The sequence below is a fragment of the Antechinus flavipes genome, chromosome 2 (genome assembly GCF_016432865.1).
Source record: "Antechinus flavipes isolate AdamAnt ecotype Samford, QLD, Australia chromosome 2, AdamAnt_v2, whole genome shotgun sequence".
Taxonomy (NCBI): domain Eukaryota; kingdom Metazoa; phylum Chordata; class Mammalia; order Dasyuromorphia; family Dasyuridae; genus Antechinus; species Antechinus flavipes.
The window spans coordinates 449,202,239-449,225,412 of NC_067399.1; the positions used below are offsets into that span (position 1 = coordinate 449,202,239).

General features: G+C 42.5%; 1 protein-coding gene across 1 annotated transcript in view; it reads left to right on the forward strand.

Moving 5' to 3' along the window:
• The first annotated feature begins 3,075 nt into the window (after window positions 1–3,075).
• VSTM2L (V-set and transmembrane domain containing 2 like) overlaps window positions 3,076–23,174 on the forward strand; it is an 87,983-nt gene continuing 67,884 nt past the window's right edge. Inside the window, exon 1 of the mRNA XM_051979360.1 lies at window positions 3,076–3,582. Coding sequence (XP_051835320.1) covers window positions 3,465–3,582 — 118 coding nt within the window. The 5' untranslated portion in view covers window positions 3,076–3,464. The remainder of the gene's footprint in view (window positions 3,583–23,174) is intronic.

Below are 23,174 nucleotides of genomic sequence, written 5' to 3' on the forward strand. Positions count from 1 at the left end.
ATATTGAGGCCCTTAGAGGTTGAAGTTGAAAGAACACAACATAGATTTAGAGGATCTGGTTTTTAATGTTGATTCTGCTACTAAACAAGCATTTATTAAGTATGCATTATGAGCCAAGCACTGTGTTCAGTGTTAGGTATGGGGAGGAAAAAGTAAACAATAATTCTTATCTTTAAGGGGTATACATTCTAACTGAGGAAATAACATGCAAAGAACCAAGTATATATAAGATAGATAGCAAGTAGATAGAGGATCTCTAACAGATGGTGGGATTTGAATTGAATATTAAAGAAATTTAGGAAAAACAATGGGCATAAATGAGGGAGAATAGCATTGCAGGTATGGGCATAGAGTCCAAAGGCATGGTTGGGAGATAGATTGGTGTGTTTAAGAAATTGCAAGTAGGCCAGTGTAGCTGGATCATAAAATTCAAAGAGGGTAGCAAATGTAATAGACTGGAAAGGAAGGGGCCAGGTTGTAAAGGGCTTTAAATGACAGAGAATTTTACATTGCAGGCTGGAAGTAGTAGGGAGCCACTGAAGCTCATTTAATCAGAGGGGTGTTAGTTAGATCTTTGCTTTAGGAAGATCACTTTGATAATTGAATTGAAAATTAATTAGAGTAAAAAGGCTTAAGATACAGATACCAGTTAGAAGGTTATTACAATAGTTCAAGTAAGAGATGATGAGGGATCAAACTAGGGTGGCTGTGTCATTCGAAAGAAGAGAACATATAAAGAGATGTTGTGAAAGTGAAAGTGACATGTTTATATGGATATATGGTATGAGTGAGATTGAGCAGTAAAGACTAACTTATACTAAGGTTGCAAACTTGGGTAACTGCAGAAAATAATATTCACTTCAACTAAAGTAGTTCAGGTAAGAGAAGGAGAGATTATTAAGGGAGAAATAATTAGCTTTATTTTCAATATGTTTGAAATATATACACATGAGAGTTGACAAGATCACTAAGTCAGATGGTATAAAGTGAAAAGAGAAGAACCAAGAAAGAGCCTTGAAGGACACTCATCAAGAATCAATAAAGGAGATTGAGCAATCAGAAAGATAGGAGCAGAACCAAGAGAGACCAGTATCATGAAAAACTAGACAGAATCATATCTCCAGAAGTAAAAAGATGTCAAATGTTGCAGAGAGATCAAGTATTATCATGATAGAGAAAAGGATATGAAATTTCACAATGAAAAAGATTATGGGTAACTTTGGAAGGAGATGGTCTCAGTTCAGTAATGAAGCAGATTTCAGTGTGACTTTGGCCAAGTCACTTAACTTTGTTGGTTAATTTTTTCTTCTCTAAAAGAAAGGAGTTGAACTAGATGATCTTTAATGTCCCTCAGAACTCTAAATATATGATCTATATAGGTGCAAACCAAGGTTACATAGCTGATAAGCATTAGAAAAGGGATTCAAGTCTTATATCTCCTGAATCCAGGGCTTTTTCCCACCATACCATATTGTTGGATAATCTAAGATAAAATTCCAAGTTCTATGGATGCCTAAGTAGTCCCATTCTTCTCCTCCAGATACAATCCTAACTGTCTTTGTGGGGTTGGATTAAAAAAGATAGGAAGGATGAGGAGCTAGGAGAAACTGGTCTGGTGCTGTCCTTGGTGCTGAACGGACAGAGTCTGTCAGAGAGCAGTAAAATTGTCCAGATTTTCCGCCTTCTTCCTTTCTCATGTCTCTCCCCACACTAGTGGAGTGAGAAGAGCCTAATGAGAGCCCCTCTGTTTCCCTGCCTTTCTTCGTTCTACTCTTGGGGTTCTCTTCTTGTCGTACTTGTTTCGCCTTCATGAGGCCTGGGAAGGAGATGGCTAGTGGAAAGAATAGTGGTCTAGAAGTCGGGAGACTTCTTCCACCATCTACTCAGTGTGGTCTTGCAGGGAGGGGGAGATATCTTAACCTTTCTGAGCTACAATGAATCCATTTATAAAAGGCAAAAAGGAAACAATACCTGTCTATGGCTACCCATGAAGAAACTGATGAGATTGAGGCATGTGGAAGTGTTTTGAACATAGTAACATAAAAATTTTGAAGATGTAGACTTGAAATTAAAAGACCTATGTTTAAGTGTCGATTCTGACAAATAATTTGGCCTAAGTCACGTCACCTTTTGAAACCTGAATTTTCTTTGTAAAATGACATTTACTTCATCCACCTCACTGGGGTGTTATAAGCTCATTGAGTGTCAATAACTAAATTAGATAGGTATGATAAATATCCTTCCTCACGATTTCACAGAATGTCAGGTCTGGAAGGGTCAGTAGAGACTATCTAGTTTTACAAAGAGGGAAACTGAGGACTAAAGAGAGGAAGTGATCCATTTTACACAGATAACAAATGTGAAAGTCGGGATTTGAATCCAGGCTACCGGACTCTCAGGGTAACGGTTTTTCCACTGAGCTAGTCTTTTCTGTTTAATGGTTTCCGCTCAGTTTGCAGAGCTGGAAGACTGAAAACAGCCCCAGCACCTGAGTCGCAGGGTGAATGGCCCAGGATGGGAGAACGTGGGGAACGCTTTAAGATCCGGAGGCTGAAGCCCTAGATGCTATGGGCGTGTCGTTTCCCCTCCCTTCTCGAGGGCCATAGCCTGAAGTTAGGGATTCCCTGTACTTCAGAAGATGGTAAAATGTGCTGTCTGTCTCTCTGGCCCGATGCCGAGCCCGATGCAGCAAAGCCAATAAGGTGGAAATCAAAGCCCCTTCACGGATCGCAAAGCGTAATTACAGAGTGTGCCAGGTCCCCGGGACAGCCCGGAGCGCGGAAGGTTTATTGCTTTGGTCGTGACCTGTTCGATTATATTTTACCCTTTTGAAACGAGTGTGTGCAGCGGAGTGGAGTGTATGCACTCCATTGCGGGGCTTAGGGAGACGCCCCTGAGCTCCCCTCCTTATATCCTTTCCTCCCTTCTCTCCTCTGTACCCGCTGGAGGCCAACTAAGGGAAAGTTGTTGGTACCGCTTTAAAAATTACAGCCTTGGAAAAACTTTGATGATAAATCAAGCCCCAGATCCCTCCGCCACCTCATTGGAGGCTCAGGGAGGGACGCGGTGCCGCCGCCCGAGAGCAACGTGGCCTTCCGCTGGAGGGAAGAGTTCCGCAGTCTAAGGGGCGGCAGGCGAGCTGGGCTGACGGTCGGGCGCGCATCCCCAGAGCTGCTGGAGCTGCCAGAGGCGCGGAGGGTGTAGTGGGCTCGGGGAGCCGAGAGCACCGGGGCTGCTGTGAAGGCCAGGGAACCAAACTGGCGGGGAGGACCCCTCTCTGGGGTTTGGGGTTAGCTCTTTCTAAGGGGCTTGTCTGTCACCCATCCCCTCCCCCCCGGCTGCCGGTGGCTGCTGTCTCCGTGGGAGGTTTGGCTTGCGCCTGGAGCTCTTGCTCCCCCATGTGAGACGCCCGGAGCCGCCCCCCTTCCCCGAGCCCCCGCCCCCCTCCCGCCCTGGGAGCCAAGATGGGGGCATTCGTTGTGACCCTGGGGATTTTCCACTCCCTGGGACTTTACCTTCAACTCAGCGGCGCCACGAGGCCCGGGGGACAAGCTCCTTGGGACAATCATATCTCCGGGAATGGTGAGTAGGTCTGCGCCGCACCCCCCACCTCCGAGCCCTGTCCCGCCCTGCCCCGCCCCATCCCACCTTTTCCCTGCGTTCCCCTCCCCCTCTCCTACCTCCTCTCTTAGTACCCTACTGAGACCTGGGATCCCAGCCCCGGGAGGAGGAAAATCTAGGCTTGGGGCGGGGGGCGGGGAGCCCTAGCATTGGGGAGATGTCACGCACTCATGTGCTTTGGGAGAGAGACGAGACTAGTGGACTAAGCGGAATGTCCGAGTCCCTGTCCGAATACATTCTCCTGCCTTGGGAAGAGGACCTAGGGGCCAGGGCTTCCCCTTCCTCCCCCCTCCACATATACCATCTCTTAGCTTCCCACTGTGGTCGACTCTGGGAATGCCAGTTGAGCCGGGATTCCCAGCCAGGACTTGCCCCTTTTCCACCCCACCCTCTGCTTGTATTTCAGTGCTCTGAAGAGTAAAGTGTGTGTGTGTGTGGGGGGGCAGGGTTCCTAAACAAGCTCCCTGCCGCGTGCATAGCTGAGAAAGCCAGAGCTGGAAAGGGGAGGGAGGGCAGTCCCAGCTGGTTCCAGTTCTCCTGTGCCCCATGAAATAAAGAGTGAGACCGGCCAAGGCTCCCCTCCTTCTTCAGCCTTCAGGTCTCTGGAATGTACAGATTGGGGACGAGGTACCAGTCTTGGAGAGCCGCAGTACTTACTCCCCAACCTATAGGAAAGGGGGTCTGATTTAGCTGTACCTTGGCGAGTGAAAGGAGATAGGTTTTCCTCCACCTTTCCCTCTACCCCTTCTCCCCCCGACCCCGCATGGCTTGCGGAGCCGAAATGCTCACCTTTGTGTCTTAAACTCAGTTCCCAGGGAAGAGACCATCTTCATCCCCAGCTCTAGGTGCAAAAGCCTAGAGCTCAAACTTGGTTTTCTGCTCTCCCCAGGGGCCAACCCAAGGCTGAGCCTCGGCTGGATTTTGGCTAGTTAGGAGGCGCAATAGTAGTCGGGGCCTCTCCAGAACCTTATCCAGGAACCTGGCATACTCTTCCACAAGTTAGGAGTCCCCTGGGCTTCCCCTTTCGGGACTGGGCTTGCCCCAGCCTCATCCGGTCCTTCCTGATTTTTGTTTCCCGTACTCTACGGCAGCCAGAGGGAAAACTGCCACTTAAAGATTAGAGAGACTTCTTGTGGGGTTGTGTTGGCTCGTCCTTTGCTTGATGCCTTTGCATTTTGGGGAAATACAATCCCCACTCTTGACCAGGATGGCTCTGTAGATATCTCTCCAACTCTGTGGGCTTTTCGGAGGAGCTGGGACAAGAATAGATTAGGTGTAAACCTTGGAATTTCAGTCAGAGTTAGGGAAAGACACTGTGCCCCAGGCGAGGCAACCAACCCAAAGCTGATAAAGAAAGAGAGTCTGCCTAGTGTCTTTGTTTGCTGGAGGAGAACCTTGGGGAAAAAGTGGATTTTTTTCAATTTCTTCTCTCACCTCCAAATCTAGACTGAAACAACCCTGGCTTAAAGTTGAGGGCAGAGCATGCTGTTCAGGCATTTCTGAAGACCCCTGAGGACTTGAGTCTGGAAACCCTCAATTCTTGACTGTCTGAATGAATGTTTAGTGGCAAATAGATGTCACAGTGTTAGATGGTCTTATCCTGGCAGAAGAGAAACCCAAGTTAGCAACTGGACTTAATCTATCTCGAGCAAGTTAATGAGATAAGACCAGGCTTTGGGAAGATTACCTTCCTGAGCCACAGTTCTTCAGTTCTTTATTTTAGGGACTCTCAAATTGACACATCCTTCCTAAATCTGTCACCTCTACCTGCTCCCCCTCTACCTTATCTCTGGTTACTTTCCCTTCAACCTTAAACACTATGAATGTAAAACTCTCTTCCCTGTTGCCTAGTTAGCACTTGCACTTGAGGGTACTCAAAGCTTATCCTTATAGTCCCAAGTCCCCAAGAGGCTTATGGAGTGTGCCTCTGACATTTAGCACTACTCCATCACTAGCAGCTACCCTGAAGATGAACAGTGAGGAGATGAAGGGAGCAAGAGAGCCAAACCATTATGGGACTATACTGAGTATTATATTGTTGTTATTTGTAGTTTTTTTTCCTAAATAAAGATCCAGAGCCACAATTGTTATTTCTGAGCTCTATGACAGTCTTGGAGAAGAGTAGAGTTGGGCTCAGAGCCCGCATTTGGGAACAAAGTAGATCTCATATAGATTACCTTTTGACCAGGAAAAAGAGTGGATTATTCTTTGGGTGCTAATAAACGAAGAGGGCAGACATTTGCATCTGCTAGCAGGAATTTGCCCCCACCCTAATGAAAACTAATTCTGGCAGTGAAGTCATGAAATAGTTGTTGCAAAGAAGTGAATGTAATCTACCTCTACTAGGACGGGGAGTGCCCAGGGAGCCTTATACCAGAGGAAGGGTTTGCAGCCACTCACTTAATCACAAAAGAAACTGTTATTAATGGTACTGAGACGCTGCGAATAAGTGGGTCATGTCTAATAAGCCATTTGTGTTCAGGAGGAGAATACCAATTTGATAAAAGCTGTGTGTGCTGAAAAAGACCCAGAAATTGCTGTTTAGCAGATTGGAGCCTGATCATTTCATTATTCCTCTGCTCTGCTTGTCCTTAGCTGAATCAGGGAATGTGGAATAGCTAGTGGAAGGAAAGTGGCTTTAAAAAGCCATCCCAAGTTCTTAAGCAATGTCAATTGGGGGCCTCTGGTGGAGTCTGCTTGATCATTAGACATTGATATCCCCTCAACCCCCCTGATCAGACCTATAAATATATGAGCTTGTATTCTGAGGACTCTGAGCCCAGTCAAAAGACCAGCAAACCAACTCTTCCTTCCCTATTGTGGAGATTTGTAAGGAAAGAAAACCTTCAGAGAAACCCCATCTGTTCTTGGTGAACTGCTTATCGCTCCCTGCCCCACCAAGTCCATGATATGGGGGAAGAGTCTGTCATGATTGTCTTATTTGACTACTTTTAAGAAAGGCTCTTCCCATAGGGTGGAAGAATGAATAAATGAATGAATGAAAGAAAAAGCATTTATTAAGTGCTTACTATGTGCCAAGACAGAAGCAGCTGGGAACTGATGGGCTTGCAATTGGACTCTCACTGGATGGCTGATCCTAACAGTTTGGATAAAGTCAGCCCTGCTTGGGAGGAAAATATGGCTTTAAAATCATCTCCAAGAAACAGGGTGGAGAGAGAGAAAAGGATAATTCACAGTCTTTTGCCTTTGAGCCAAGATTTGCCTCTAGGTACTTTAAGTCATAAAATATTAGAGCTAGAAGGGACCTTCGAAATCACCTAGCACAACACTGTCATTTGACAGAAGAGGGAAAGATCCAGCTGTCTTGGTTTGGATGGTGAAGTCTTGCCTCGGAGGCACCCATGAGGCACTGAAGTGCCTCCATTGCAGCAAACATCTTTCTTCTTCCACCTCACCCTTCTGTCCATCCCCCCCTTTCCTTAGTCCAGCACTTTCAATTATTCATGCACCCCTCTGCAGGCAGAATGAGAGTATCATTTGGCCAGGGCCCGATCTTTTCTCAACCTGTATCCAATATGTGAAAATCCAGTGTGTGTTTGTGTGTGTGTGTGTGTGTGTGTGTAGCCAGGGAGGGAGCAAGCCCCGAACAATTTGGTAAACAGCTTGTGCTGAAAGATGACTATCTAGGTTTCTTGTTTTCATTTGCAAAAAAAAAAAAAAAATTGTATCTTACCATCAATAAACCAGTTAGTTTGGTAGCTCAGAGATGAAGAAAATTGAGTTCTGTTTCCCTAAGGTTATGATGTTAAAATCTGTTCTCCTTTGTCTCCTACACTGATGATTATTCTATCAATTACATTCATAAACACTTTGCACTGGGCTGGATTTTTTCTAGCCCTCTGTAGGGAATTGGCCATCGGATGTGTTTTTCCTTAAGTCATTCACTGCAATTGTTTCTGACACCTTTCCCATCGTATAGCTACACGGGCCTTTCCCCTAAAGAAGGTGGAGCGGCAGCCAGCAACACTTGGGGAATTATCACATTTCCAAAATGACAGTGAATTTTTATTTGAAAAGTCTTGCTGTGGCAGGCAGCAAACCAGAGGGAGAGGCCAGCGGGTTTCTAATTCACCAGTCAGGCAGGGGCTAGTTGCCTATACTGGCCCATGCCTGGCCTCAAAGCAACCAAAAACAAACTTTCAAGGGATACAATAAGCTTGGCAGGTAGCAAGGTTGTTATGAAAGCAATTGGCTTTAAGATAGAAAAGATGAAAGAATATCTGGCTGAGCTGGTGATTTTAGGGACTGGATCCTTCACAAAATCCCTGTGTTCTAGAGATATTTTGCTCCATTTTGGTTCAAGGAGTTTGTCTTAATTTATGCTGATTCACCCATTGCTAAGGCCCCTGGGCACATTTTTAAGTTTGCAAACAACCAACGAGGAGCGGGAAGGGTTTGTGAATAATTGCTATGAATAATCTACTGCTTGTTTTCTTATTGAAAGAAGCAGACATTAGCCATCTACCTTTCTTATGACAGTTGGGCCATATACTGTCTCTTGACAGTGGAGAGAGGATCTCACATACAAAAGCAGGTTAGTGGGATTTCTTCCCTTCCCTAGGATTGAAGATGAGAGACAGCTGCAGAGAGAATCTTATTTGTTGGAACAAGAATAATAGCCTTTGATTGTAGCATTTTCAAAACCAGCGACTGTTTGGATTATTTAGCCAAAATTTTATTTCCTCTTGGTGAAAACTTGTGTTTCACTCTTGGTATTTTTGGCTGGTTTAGTACAAGAGTTAGCACATGGTGTTTATGCAATACAACTTATATGCTTGAGCCCCATATGGATGATTGGCTTTCTGTTCCTTAACTTGTAACTCCTCTATAAAAGGAAGTGTTTGTTGTTGATCACAAGAATGACCGGACAGGAAAATAGGGATGGATCTATGTTATTCATCCTATTCAATGCTTGGGAAACAAAAGCATTCTGCCTTATTAAAGGTAGCTTAGTAGTATCAGCTGCATTTTAAAAGAACATTATTAGTAATCTTGTTGAGTTTTTTTTACTCCCCCTTTTTCCTAAAACACAACCTAAGATTTCAGTTTAAAAAATTCCTTTATGGCTGTTGGTCACCCTAACTCCTGATCTTCTGTAAACTCTCTGAATTACCCTTCTGAAATAGCAAAGTTTACAGGCCAAACTAAGGTAGAAGGCTAATTTGCAACTGTCTGAAGAGTAGTTCCCCACAGTGTGGGGGTGAGTGGGTACTTTGATATAGTGATAAAAGTTGGAGGAGTTGGAAGACCTGGATTTGAATGCTGGCATCAATGCTCATAAGCAGTGTGAAGCAGTGTGACCTTGGACAAGTTCTTTTCCAATTGTGAGTTTGTGTCCTCATGTGTAAAATAAAAAGCATTTCCCATCATTTGATTCTTACATCTATCCTTTGGGCCAGGTGCCTTTACTAGCTTCATTTTGCAAATTAGAAAATTGAGGATGAGAGAGATTAAGAGTCTTGCTCAGGATCACATAGTAAATATCCATGTCAGGATTAGAGTACAATCTGAGTCCAGGTATTGTGTGATAGTCAGATGAGACAGTGTTGGTGAAAGTCTTTTGTAATTATAAAACACAATAAAAATAAAATCTTCTATAACTCTTGGGGGTAGTCAGGGAGAGATGATGCTTTTATATTCTCCAGTCACTTTATTGCTTGGAAGCTAGTTTAGAAGGGATTTTTTTCTCTTCCTCAGAGGCTGTTGGAATAGACCAAAGAAGACACCTCTCTTTGAAGGTGTTGACTTCTAAATCCTATGCAAGTCTTATCTTCTGAGTTTCATCATGGAAGGGACTCCCATGAAAGAATCTCAGAAAATAGATTCTATTTCAGCATTCGTCTTCCTTCCTACCCTGACCCTTGCCTAGGCAAGTCTACCCAGTCCTTGTTTACCTATAGAAATGTTTCTGGGTAGAGAGATGAGAAAGAGAAGCTGACCAGACTCTTTTCCCTCTTCCTTGGGGTGCTCCTACATGATTGAATGGGAAGTGGAACCAGAAGGGTATTTCTGATTTCATGTCTACCACTATGACATTAGGGAAGTCATATCCCCTTTCTGGGCCTCAGTTTCCCCATTTGTAAAATGAAAGGATTGGATTCTATGATTACTCAGTTCCCTTTCAGCTCTAAAGAGCCTGTGATTCAAACAAAGAAATAAGCTCAGCAAAGATGCTAATCCAGGAATCCAAACCCAAAAGCATTTTGTGGATTTCAAGGTTAATTTCAGCTCCCTGATGAGCTGAGACCCAGTTCCTCTCATAGTTTATGAATTAGTTGGTTTGGACTGGTAATTTACAGGGCAAATTTGAGCTGATTCTGCCACTAATATGACAGTAACGAGGGTCAGAGGAATTGTGTGCTCCAGTTCGTGTTCAAAAAGCAGTCATCGGCAGCTCTGCCTGTCAGTTCTGCATTCAGATGCACTTCAGGCATGGCACTTTCATTGGGAAAAGGGCAATTGCATAATTACGAGAAGAAGTCGACTCATCGGCCAGAACCCTGTCCAATATCCAAAAGCCAAGCCGGGTGTGGGCCAGATGGTTTCTAGGTATTTGCAGCCCGCTCAGACAGCCAGCTTTTCATACTGTTGGCGAAGAGTGTTTTGGAGATGAAATGTTAAGCTAAAGGGAAATTAAGAATCATTGTAGCTGGGATGCAGGAGAACTGGGTTAGGGGAGAGAAGCCAAGGGGGTTAAAAACTCTGAGGAGACTTTTGAGGAGGTGGGAAGGATGAGATGGTGGGGAAGAAAGGGCTGGAGAAGGCAAACAGAGCGGTCTCAAGAGTTGGAAAGCTTGAATATGGAGGAGGTTTGTTCTCTTTGAGGGCAGAACCACCAGATTCAGTGGATGGAAGTTAGAGGGAAGCAGTTTTCAGATCAACAAAAAGAGGAACTTTCCATAAGTCGGAACTGTCCGTCTATGGAAGAAATGCCTTATGACGTATTGAATTCCTCATTCCTGAAAGTGATGGATAGAAATTGGATGACTGTGATCCTTTGAGAGGATTTTTGTAGTGGGTGAGAGGTTGGACTAGAACATCCTCTTTTATGCTCTTTTCAACTTTGGGATTCTATAAGAGGAGGAGGCATGAAAATCCGAAAGGCAGGATAGAAAAAAAGGCTGGATAGGCAAGGGAGACAAACAGGAGAGCACAATTGTGATGGCTGCTAACAAGAAATTATTCTTTGAAGAAAGGGAGATACCTGGTGGGTACCTAAACCATGTTATCCTTATTAGAGTGATTAATTAATACTAGCAGTTTAATTATTAATGATACCTCTCTTTGCTGTTGACAGTACTTAACAAGATTCAGTTAAGCCATATTAATAATAATCCTATGCATTTGCCTCAGTGCTTTTCTTCCCAGATACTTTCCATTTTTCTATCTTTTTGCAAACTGCACAACAGGGAAGGAGTACAAGGGAAGCAGGGCAGATATGAATCTTTCCATTTTATAGATGGAAGACCTGAGATGCAGCGTGGTGGGTGTCTTATCCAACATCATATGAGTAGATTTATTTATTTCCCCTGAAGCCTGATTCACCAAGGATCTAAGACTGCAGCATCCTCCTCTAAGATAATACTCCCCTTTGTAAAAATGTGTAGGGTCTGGGGACCTGACTCTCCACTAGGGGGACTATGTGTGTATGTGCATGCCTGGGTGTGTGCATGTGCACATGTGTGTGCAGGTACACAAGCATATTGATGTTTGTATGTCTGTATAACTAGGAATTTTTGACTAAGAAGGAGAGAACAGAGAGATTATGTGAGTGTTAACCTGGTTTTGTATGTTTGGGTTTTCAAGTATGTTTTTTGTGTCTTGGGTTGTTTGGCTATACTTTTGGAACTGTGTGCCAGTATGTTTCAATTTAATTCAACAAGCTTATATTAAGTGGTTGTTTGTCCTTCATTCTCAAAGAGGACCATGACATCAGGGAGGTGATAATATGACATGCAAGTGAATTGGATTTAACTAAATGAGGGCTGCGCAAAGTCACCAGCCTCATTTTTTTCCTCTGGAGCCATCTGGGTCCAGTGGCAAGATATAGATCAGGAGATGGCCCTGGATGCAGTGAGCGGTCTTGGCCTTTTACAGTTAAGATCTTTAACAAGTCTCAGTTTAACTGAGACAACGTCCAGTTATTGATTAAAGCTAGGTAAGAAATGAAGCAGACAATGACCTTTTTACCTAGTCTGTTTGTCTGTCTGTTTCCCTCTTTCTCTCCATCTGTTTCTGTCTCTCATTCTGTCTCTCCGTGTGTGTGTGTGTGTGTGTGTGTATGAGAGAGAGAGAGAGAGAGAGAGAGAGTGAGAGAGAGAGAGAGAGAGAGAGAGAGAGAGACAGACAGACTTTCTTAGGGTTTCTGGCCAAAGGAGAAACAATGGCTATTTATATTCACTCTGAGACATTTAGGACCCAAGAAGTGAACAAGTAGGGCTTGGCTTGGGACCTATTTATTGTTGGTCAACTTATGAGGGTCAGCCTGTCCTAGTCTGTAAACCTCAAGATGACACAGGTTCAAAAATGAAAAATACTCCCTGGCTTCAAGGAACTTACATTCTATCTGTGAATACAACATGTAAACAGTTAAGAAAATAAGAGATAATTTGAGGGTGAATGGAGCATTAACAGCTAAGTGGGCAGTAATAGCTGTTATTCACATATCACTTTATTTATGTTATTTGTATTTCAAAACAAGGTAATAGGAATACCATATCCAATTTTCAAATGAGGAAACTAACACTTAGAGTTTATAACCCAAGTGTGTCTAGGAGATGCCAATGGTGTGGGTAGGCAGAAGTTCTTTTCTAAAGAAGTTCTGGCTTCAGGCTTTCATAGTCAGAGGTCTCTTATCAGAGCTCCATCCTTCTCTTCCAGAGAAAGTTCCTACTGGATTCCCTTCCAGAGGTCCCTAGGGCTTAACCAGTTAACTCTGAGATGGCTACTCTGTCCACAGTTTGTATGTTCTCATTAACTCAAGTCTCAAATGACCTTTCCTGTGCTCTTTATTTTTAATTTTTCCCCAAACCAAAAAGCTTCCCTCCCCTCCTTCCTTTCTTTTCCTCCCACCATCCATTCCTTTTTTCTTTCCTTTTGCATTGAACCTTTCCCCTCCAAATTAACAAGCATTTATTTTTTCTCTTTTCTACTTCACCCCTCTTGACATTGAGGAGAAAAATTCCCTTTGTAACAAATACACATAGTCAAATTAAACAAACTCCTGCATGGGCCAGGGCCAAAATGTATAGCATATTCTGTACCCTGAAGCCATCCCTTCTCTGTTATGAGCTGGATAGCGTACTTTATCATCAGTCTTCTGTAAACTATGATTGATTATAGTCTTTCAAAGCTGTTCATCTTTACAATTCAACTAGTCTTTCTTAAGCACTTACTATGTGTTGGGCACTGAGATTACACAACACTCTCTGCTCTCAAGGAACTAACTGTACAAAGTCACCTTGGGAGTGGGGATCTAACATGTAACACATAAGTGTATGTGTATGTGTGTATGAGTAGATTATATATGTATATGTATACATACACATATATACATATAAATACACATATATCTAAAATTATTTGAAAGAAAGAACCCTAATAACTTGGGGGATCTAAAATAGCTTCTGTTAAGAAGTTCCATATCTTTGAAGTATATTAAAGAATCTAAGAGTTAGTGGGAATATATTCTGGTAACATTCCCCATGCTCTTTAGAATGTGGGAATACAAAAGCTAGAAAGAAACAAAGGCTTGGAGAACATCAGAGCAGAAATGCCCTTACATATCAAGTCCAAATTTTTTATTTTTCTAAAGAAGAGCTGATCCTGAGAGAGAAAATGACTTAACTAAGGTCCCATAGACCATTAACTAGACTAAAGTTCTATCCACATATCTTGTGTTCCATCTGGGATTCCTATATAGGGACTTACAATTTCATGCTCACTAAAGATATTTCTGTTCTCCTCCCACTCGCTGGTCCAAAGACACATGGTTCTGAATTAATCATCAGAACCATATAATAACAGATTAACAAGTCTGTTTTAGTTCTTTCATATGGATGTATCTGTATCTACAATCATGTATACAACCATACCCCCACCCCCACTCCAGGCAAACATAAATAGACACAATATCCAATTGCCAATAGATACATGGTATAGTAAATAGAGTGCTAGATTTTGAGTCAGAAAAACCCGTACTTGATAGCTGTGTGACCATGAGCAAATAATTCAGACTTAGTTTTTTCACCTGTAAAATGAGTATAATAATAACAACTATTTCACAGAGTTGTTGTGAAGATCTAATGAGAAAACGCATTATATCAATATGATGATGGTGATGATGATGCAGATGATGTGTTATGGACCCTTTTGGCATTTGATTCAAAATTATGGAAATTTTCTCAGAAAAAAATTAAATGCATAAACAAGACATGAGATTACAAAGAAAACCAATTACATTGAGATACAGTTTTCAAAATATTAAAAAAGAAAGAAAAACAAGTTCAACACCAACCAGCATCAGCATCTCTCTGCCTTGTAGTAGATAATCTCTAAGCACTCCTTCAGATTTCAAGACTTTGATAATTTACAGCAGAGAATTGGAGACTTAGAAAGTTTACCTAGAGGTCATTTAGGGAGGACTGGATGATGAGTTTGGAGTCAGAGAGCCCCAGATGTGAATTCTGCCTCTACTTCTTACTACCTGAATGATTTTCAGCAGGATGCTTAAGCATTCTAAACCTCAGTTCCCACATATACAAAATTATGCAGTTAAAGTCTTTAAAGCCCCATTTAGTTTTAGAACTGTGATTTTCAGTTAGGATGATAGATTTAAAGCTGAAAGGTACCTTAGAAGTCATCAACTGAAACCTGTTCATTTTATAGATAGGGAAACTGAGGTACATCTGACCTGTTCAGTCCTTTTCAGTTGTGTTCAACTCTTTGTGATCCCATTAGAGATTTTCTTGGCAATGATATTGAAGTGATTTGCCATTTTCTTCTCCAGCTCATTTTATAGATGAGGAAACTGAGGCATTTAGAGTTAAGTAACTTGCCTGGGATCAGACAACTATTAAGTATCTCATGTTGAATTCAAACTCGGAAGATGTGTCTTCCTGACCTAGTACTCTATTCACTATGCCATTTAGCTTCCTGTTAGGTGACTTATTCAGGGTCACAGAGCTAATAAATATCTAAAGCAGACCTTTCTGCTTCCAAGTTTAGCACTCTGTCCATTAAGCAACACGACTTTTTTTTTCAAATCAGTGGCCAGTACCATTTTCACCATTCTTCCTATGGCTTTTTGATTATACTCTGATACAGGTTGGGGGTGTGTGTGTGTGAAGGTAGAATAAGACAACATATACTGTGTTTTGCTTGAGATCTTATTAAAAGAGGAGAGGGAATATCACTCTTGCCCATTCTTACAAAAAATGTTGCCTATTGTTTGGGAAGAGAGTACATTTCCTTATCTTCCATCATCTTTGCAGAGAATAGTTACTCCCCTCATGTGCTGCCCTCAACACTTCTCACAGTTCCTTCCCAGAGCCTGGGTAGGTATGATGGGGGGATGTATCTATCTGTTCTCTGATCATGTAATTGTATATATGTGTCTAGGGGTGGGTGACCAGGTAGGCATGGCAACAGGGGTGGGAGTATGAGAGTTTGTATCATGTGTGGGTTTATGCCTGTGTCTATGTATCTGGGTGGGTGTTTCAGAGAGTGTGTATTTAGAGGAGAGAGAGAGAGAGAGAGAGAGAGAGAGAGAGAGAGAGAGAGAGTGTGTGTGTGTGTGTGTGTGTGTGTGTGTGTGTGTGTGTGTGTGTGACTAGAGATGTGTGACTTCAGTGCCTGAATTTGTGTGATGGGAGAGTGGTGGTAATGGCTGAAGTGTGAGATTGAGGTGTGCAAGTGTGTGTGTGTGTGTGTGTGTGTGTGTGTGTGTGTGTGACTTTGTGGCCGTTCTTTTGGGGGACTGTATGATCTAGTGAGCTGGGATCTAGATCCCAGTGGCTACATTTGGGGGATATTCCTGAGTCCATATATTTAGGGTGTGAATGCTCCTGAGTACACAGGTTGGAGCTGATTTTCGTATTTTCTGTCAGCCTTTCTCACCACTGGCTTTCCCTGGGTACACTTGGCTTGAGCTTCATCACTGAGAGTGCATGAGGGGAGCAGCTGTGAGGTCAGTGCTTAGAGCGGAAGGGAACAGGCATTTTTCAAAGCTGTCAATTAGTGGAACTGGGGAGGCATCCAATTCTCAGACCCTTAGCAAGCCATCAGTGGAGTCTGTATCCATATCTATATTTCTGTATCTGTCATGTTGCATTGTGTGTATTCTGCATCTTGTATTGTACATATCTATGTACATATATGCATACATGTATACACATATTATAGTCTGTGTTTGGTCATTATTCATTCATTTGAAAAGTCTTTATCAAGTATCTGCTCTGTGCCTACTTGGCTACAATATGAGAGGGACAAAAATGGAAATCATAATCCTTTAAGAGCCCACCCAGGAAAAATCTTAACAATAGGGAGGGACCACACAATGAAAATGCCCTCTATTGCCCAGTGGCTATTTAGCATTTGTCCAGAAACCTCTGTAATCCATTACCTTCCAAAACATCTGTCCAGTTTTAAACACCTTCTCTTTGCACCAAGAAAACATAAACTTGCTCTAGAAAAGCTCACTATGTAGTTGGGGAGGCAGGACTAGTTCCTGTGAGATATTTAGAATTCTGTTACTTGGATTAAAAATATTAATTTCTCAAGTATAGCATGGAGAAAAAAACCATTTTATTTTACATTGGATTGCAAGCTCCAAATGATTCAACGGTGTGATGTAGCAGTCTCAAAAGCTAATTTGATCTTAACACTGCATTAATAGAAGCTTAGTGTCCAGAACCAAGAGGATATATGTCAGTACACACTTAAAGTATTGGGCCCAGTTGTGGATTACACATTTTAGCGAGAGCCTATACAAAGGAGGATGAGCAAAGAAGAGTTTGAAACCATACCATGTAAGACATTTGAAAATAGCTGGGGTTATTTAATCTTGGAGAAATAAAAATGGGGGTGGGGAAAAGAAACATGGATAATGTCTTCACATATGTAAAAGGATTATCATGTGAAAGAGAGATTACACTTGTTCTGCTTGGCTCTACATAGGATCAGTGGTTGGAAGTTACAGGAACATACATTTTAACTTAACATAAAGAGAAATTTCCCAACAATTTGAGCTGCTCCCAAATGGGATGGGTAGTTAGTTAAAAGTCGACAAGGTCATTGTCTGTGTCATACATATCTTGGTAGTCTCTGGCACCAGGCATAGTACTTTCTATGGTAGAAATTTAATGAATTACTGAGTATGATTTTTTGTGACCCCTACTTGGGATTTTCATGGCAAAAATACTGCCATTTTTTCTGGTTTGTCATTTTCTTCTCCAGCTCATTTTACAAATGAGAAATGGAGGCAAATGTACTTAAATAATTTGCCCAGTGTCACACAATCATTAAGTGTCTGAGGCCGGATTTGAAGTCATGAAGATAAGATTTTCTGATTCCAAGTCTGTGCTCTATCCATTGTACTACCTAGCTGCCAAAATATCTACATACTCAGTACCAATTTCACATCTGAACTCTAGTCCAATCTATCTGATTTCCTGGTATACATCTTCTGAGTGTCTTGCCAGTGCTTCACACTCAACATATCCTAAAAGGAGCTCACATTTTCCCCACCAAACCACCATGTAGCCTCAACTTTCCAATTTCTGTTGCTGACACCATTTTCCTCCTTAGGACCAGAGCCTTTCTTTCCCCTTACTTCCCACATCTAGTTAGATGATAAATTCCATAAATTTTACTTCTAAAACATTTCTCTCATCTATAGCCTCCTTTCTACTTACACTGCTACCATCCTTGTTAGAGCCCTAATCAATTCTCATCTGAACTATTTAACAGCCTTTAAACTGGTCTCCTTGGAACCTCAAGTCTCTCTCTCCTGGGATTCAGCTTTCACACAGCTGCTAAAATAATCTTCCTATAGTACAGTTATGACCATGTCATTCTTCTGCTTATACACCTTCATTGGCTCCTCATTTCATCTTGGATAAAATACAAATTCCTTGGCCTGGTATTATCTATTACTATTATCTGGCCTCACCCTTGTTTTATATTATTTCCTTTTATACTCTGTACAATCCAGCCAAACTATATTAGTAGCTTTTGCCCGTGCTTGATTTGCTGCCATTTTTTGTTTGCACAAATTAATGCAGACGGTACCCCAGACCTAGGATGTGTTTCTTTCTCCTTCCTGCTTTTCAGAGTCTGTCTTTTCTTTCAAAGGCCAGCTTAAATGTGACCTCTTCCATAGAACCGTCTCTGGTCCCCATAGTGGCAAGTGTTCTTTTCTCAAGTTTTCCTATAATTTTTTCAACAGAATTTCCTTTAACTCTACCACTGGCTACCTTGTGAGACTTATTTGTGTACAAGCCTTAGCTTTCTTTCTCCTCCATATAAACTCCTTGGAGGCGGGGACTATCATTAAAAAATATATATGCAAACACATCCATTCATACATGCAAATATTTTGTATCCTTAGGAATGTGATAAATAGCATTCATATTAAAGGTAAGTTTTTAATTAGATGATAACTGAGGTGCCTTCCAATTCTGAGACTCTGAGGCTAGAGAGATGTATAAGACAGCATGTAGATGAACTCAATGAGTAGATGATACTAAGTATCTCAGTAGGAACAGTACTAGAATCCTGTCATAGTAGGTTCAGGAGGCTGGGTGTCCAGGAGACTGATGGTAGTGATAGAGAGAAATCAAAAGGAGAAGGAGGATTTTTCTTTTGGGGGGGGATAGCAAGTTAATGAACATCTTGAATTGGAGGTACCTTTTGCATATAGGTAGAGATGTCCTAATGACAGCTAGAGGGGTAGTCATCCATCCAGAGATGACAGTGGAATTTATGGAATGGATGAACTATGTGTGGATACATAGACAGATCTACAAAAGTTATAGTATCTCTCTGCCATATTAAAAGCATCTTCCAGAAATCTTTGACATCCTTCTATCCTCAACCTATGGATTGGTAATCCAGTGAGAGTCTGCTTTGTGTGGGTTGAGAGATAAGAGTGGTTTGAGGAACAACCAGGAGATCCAAGATAATGGGTCACTGAGTACAGAGTGGACTATAAAGTATAGGAAGACTGAGAGGGGGATAGTTTGCCCAAGGTCACACCAAAAGTAACAAGAACAAAAGGAACTCTTAGGTCTCCTGACTTCCTCTGTGGGAGATATCTGTCCCTCTACGGCAAATAGACTTGAATATGCTCCCTCACAAATTAATTTTCTGACAAATATCAACATTTCAAACAATTTGGTTGTAATGGTACCTCGTTTACCATTAGAACTTCAGATGGAAACCAGTGTGAGCCAGTGGAAAGAAGCCTGGATTTCTAGTCAGAGGACCTGGCTTAGAATTCTGGCTCTGCCATTTCCTCCCTCTGTGACCTGACATAAATCATGTAACTATCCCTGGGCCTCAGTTTCCTCATGTGTAAAATGAGGAGGTTGTTCTAGATGATCTATAAAGTCCCTTTCAACTCTAAATCTATAATCCTATGGACTAGTTAATTTAAGATCAAATTGGGTCCGGAATCTGCTGTGCGATTTTTGTTTTCTTTCTTGTTTCTTTTTGAAAATTCATTTCCAGCCTTTGCAGAGCAATTACTGACTGCATGAGCTGTTTGTTCAGACCCTGCCATCAGCTCCAGGAAAGGGTCTCTAATGGAAACCCTGACAGACCTTTAAATGGGAGCCGCCAGGCCCATGCGGCTGAAATAATGTTTATAATAAAGCTGAGAGCCAATCTCCTGTCCTCCAGGGAGCCCCAGAGAGCTTTCTTCGGGTCTGATTCCTGTCTGGTGGTCAGAGGAGGGGGCAAAGGGGCTAGAGAAAAAGATGGGAGGGAGAGTGATGGCCTAGGGAGGGCCTGGAAGAAGATTGTGGGGCTGGATAGAGGAGGGTGGAACTGAAGTGCATATAGCTGTCTCTTCTCTCCCAAGAAAAGGGGAGAAAAAGATGGGAGGGAGAGTGATGGCCTAGGGAGGGCCTGGGAGAAGATAGTGGGGCTGCATGGAGGAGGGTGGAACTGAAGTGCATATGGCTGTCTCTTCTCTCCCAAGAAAAGGGGCCTTTTGTTACCACAGAAATACGTTCTTTGCCCCAGATGGAGTCTAGGTTTAGGGCAATGTGGCAGTGCAGCTTGGCACAATTGAAAGAGTTCTGTATAGTCTCTCTCTCCTCCTTCTCTTTCTCTTTCTTTCCCTTTCTCTTCCTCTCCCTCTCTCTTTCCTCTCTTCCATTTCTCTCTCCCTTTCTCTCTCCCTTTATCTCATCTTTCCACTCTCTTTTCTCTCTCTCTTCCAACTCTCTCTGTCTCTTTGTCTTTGTCTTTGTCTCTGTCTCTCCCCCTTTCTCCCCTTTTCTGTCTCTCCCTTCTCTTTCTGTCTCTCTCTTCCCTTTCTCTCTTTGTCTCTTTTCTCTCTCTGTCTCTGTCTGCCTCTTTTTCCCCCCTTTCTCTTTCTTTTCCACTTCCTTCGTTTTCATCACTCCTTTTCTATTTCCTTCGACCTAATACTCTCTCTGTGTGTCTCTCCCTTCTCTTTCTGTCTCTATTTGTCTCTCTCTTCCCTTTCTCTCTGTCTCTTTCTCTTCTTTCTCTGCCTGCCTCTCTTTCTTTTCCACGTTCCTTTTTCATCACTCTTCTTCCTATTTCCCTAGTTCTAATGCTTTCTCTCTCTCTCTCTCTCCTCCTTCTCTTTCTCTTTCTTTCCCTTTCTCTTCCTCTCCCTCTCTCTTTCCTCTCTTCCATTTCTCTCTCCCTTTCTCTCTCCCTTTCTCTCTCCCTTTCTCTCTCCCTTTCTCTCTCCCTTTCTCTCTCCCTTTCTCTCTCCCTTTCTCTCTCCCTTTCTCTCTCCCTTTCTCTCTCCCTTTCTCTCTCCCTTTATCTCATCTTTCCACTCTCTTTTCTCTCTCTCTTCCAACTCTCTCTGTCTCTTTCTCTTCTTTCTCTGCCTGCCTCTCTTTCTTTTCCACTTCCTTCATTTTCATCACTCCTTTTCTATTTCCTTCGACCTAATACTCTCTCTGTGTGTCTCTCCCTTCTCTTTCTGTCTCTATTTGTCTCTCTCTTCCCTTTCTCTCTGTCTCTTTCTCTTCTTTCTCTGCCTGCCTCTCTTTCTTTTCCACGTTCCTTTTTCATCACTCTTCTTCCTATTTCCCTAGTTCTAATGCTTTCTCTCTCTCTCTCTCTCTCTCTCTCTCTCTCTCTCTCTCCCTCTCCCTCTCCCTCTCCCTCTCCCTCTCCCTCTCCTCTCCCTCTCCCTCTCCCTCTCCCTCTCCCTCTCCTTCTCCCTCTCCCTCTCCTTCTCCCTCTCCCTCTCCTTCCCTCCCTCCTTCCTTTCTGTGTCTGTTTCTATCTGTCTCATCTAAAAGAGTACGGAACTTGAAATAAGAAAACACTTGATTTAAGTGTCAACTCTATCACTTCTCATTTGACCGTGAGCAGGTAGCTTTCCCTTTGAGCCTCAGTTTCCTCACCTATAAAATCAGGGGGATTGGCCAGATGATCCCTGGGGTCCTTTCCAGCTCTATGATTCTACAGGAGCTGATCTCACCTATAGGTTAGGTAGCTAATGATAACACAAGAATCCAGGGCTCCTCAGAAGGCAGGGCCTCAGAGAACTACCCATCCTCAATGCCTTCTCTTACTGCTCCCTTTAAGAGGGAACAAAAAGTTTTATTCCTCAGCTAGTTAAGAAGCTGAGAATGTAAATCCTGCTAAGAGAGGAAACCCAGGAACATCCCCTAAGGATGTAAATGATGAATCACAGAGGCTTTCCTCAGAGTAAATTTAGAGAGGAAGATAGAAAGAGATTCATCACAGTGTAGTGAAAAGAGAGTATCAGAATTGAAGTCAGAGGATCTGGATTCAAATTCTGCCTCTCCTAGTTGCCACCTGTATGAATCTGAGAAAACTACTTAATCTTTCTGTTTATAGAATGCAGGGGTAAGACTAAATGTCCCTTCTAGCTCAAAATCTAAGATCCTTTAATCTGTGGCTGCCCATAGCAAGGTTTGGAAAGGACCTGGCATGAGGAAATTTAGGAGCCTAAAATAATAGCGACTATGTTGTTGTTTAGCTATCTTTCAGTCATATCTGACTTTTCATGACTCCATTTTGGATTTTCTTAACAAAGACACTGAAGTGGTTGGTCATCTCCTTTTTACCTCATTTTACAGATGAGGAAACTGAGGTAAATTGAGTTAACTTGCTCAGGGTCACTCAAGTGTCTGGGGCTGCATTTGAACTCATGAAGACGAGTGTAGTTTTAGTTATACTACAGAGCCCCACCTCTATGACTAGCTAGACCCTTGAATTCTGCTAAATCTATGGATAGCTAGATGGTGCAATGACTAGAGCGCTGGGATTGGAGTCAAGAAGACTCATCTTCCTGAGTTCAAATTAGCCTCAGATATTTATCTGTGTAACCCTGAGCAAGTTACTTAACTCTCTTTGCTTCAGTTTCTTCATCTGTCGAATGAACTGGAGAAGGAAACAACAAACCACTTCAGTATCTCTGCGAAGTCATGAAGTGGTGATGAAGAGGGGCCATGAAGAATCAGATATGACTGAAAAATGACTGAACAACAACTATGTAAATTAGTTGTTTACCTGAAATGGCAGATTTGGAAGGTTCTTAGAGATCTAATTCTAGCCCAGCTCCTTTGTTTTTCAGAAGCCTGCCTAAGGTCAGAGTACCAGCTCTGCAATCAATAAGTTCTTAGTCAGAAAGACCTGAATTCAAATCTAACCTCAGACTCTTATTGGGAAAATCACTTAATTCTGGGTTGCCTCAGTTTCTTCATTTGTAAAAAATGGGGTAATAATAGCACTTACCTCCCAAAATTGTTATAAGGATCAAATGAAATAATAACTGCAAAGCACTTAGCACAATATCTGAGTAAGCACAATGTAAATGTTTATTATGACCCAAGAAATCCATGACAGAGCCAGAACTAGACCTGAGCCCCATTCCTGTTACTTCCAGCTCAATCTTTCTTACATATCAATCATGTGGTTCCTTTGTTCAGAAATCTCCAGGAGCTCTTTATTGTCTCCCCAGTAAGTTTCAAATTCTTGTGCCTGTTACTGAAGAGTCCTCCCTCCCTGGGGCCTCCCTGCCTTTCTAGTCTGTCTGCTGTGTACACCACACAAATTAGCCAAATTAGACCAGTCCAGCTAGGAACACAAACTTGTCCCTCTCCAGCTCTTCACCTTTGCTCTGTTCAAGACATAATTCCCTCTGTTCTGCATTTCTCCCTCCCCCTTTTCAACTGTTGAACTCTTTCCTATTCTTTTTTTGGGGGGTGGGTGGGTGGTAAGGCAATTGGAATTAAGTGACTTGCCCAGGATCACTCAGCTACTAATGTTAAGTGTCTGAGGCTGGATTT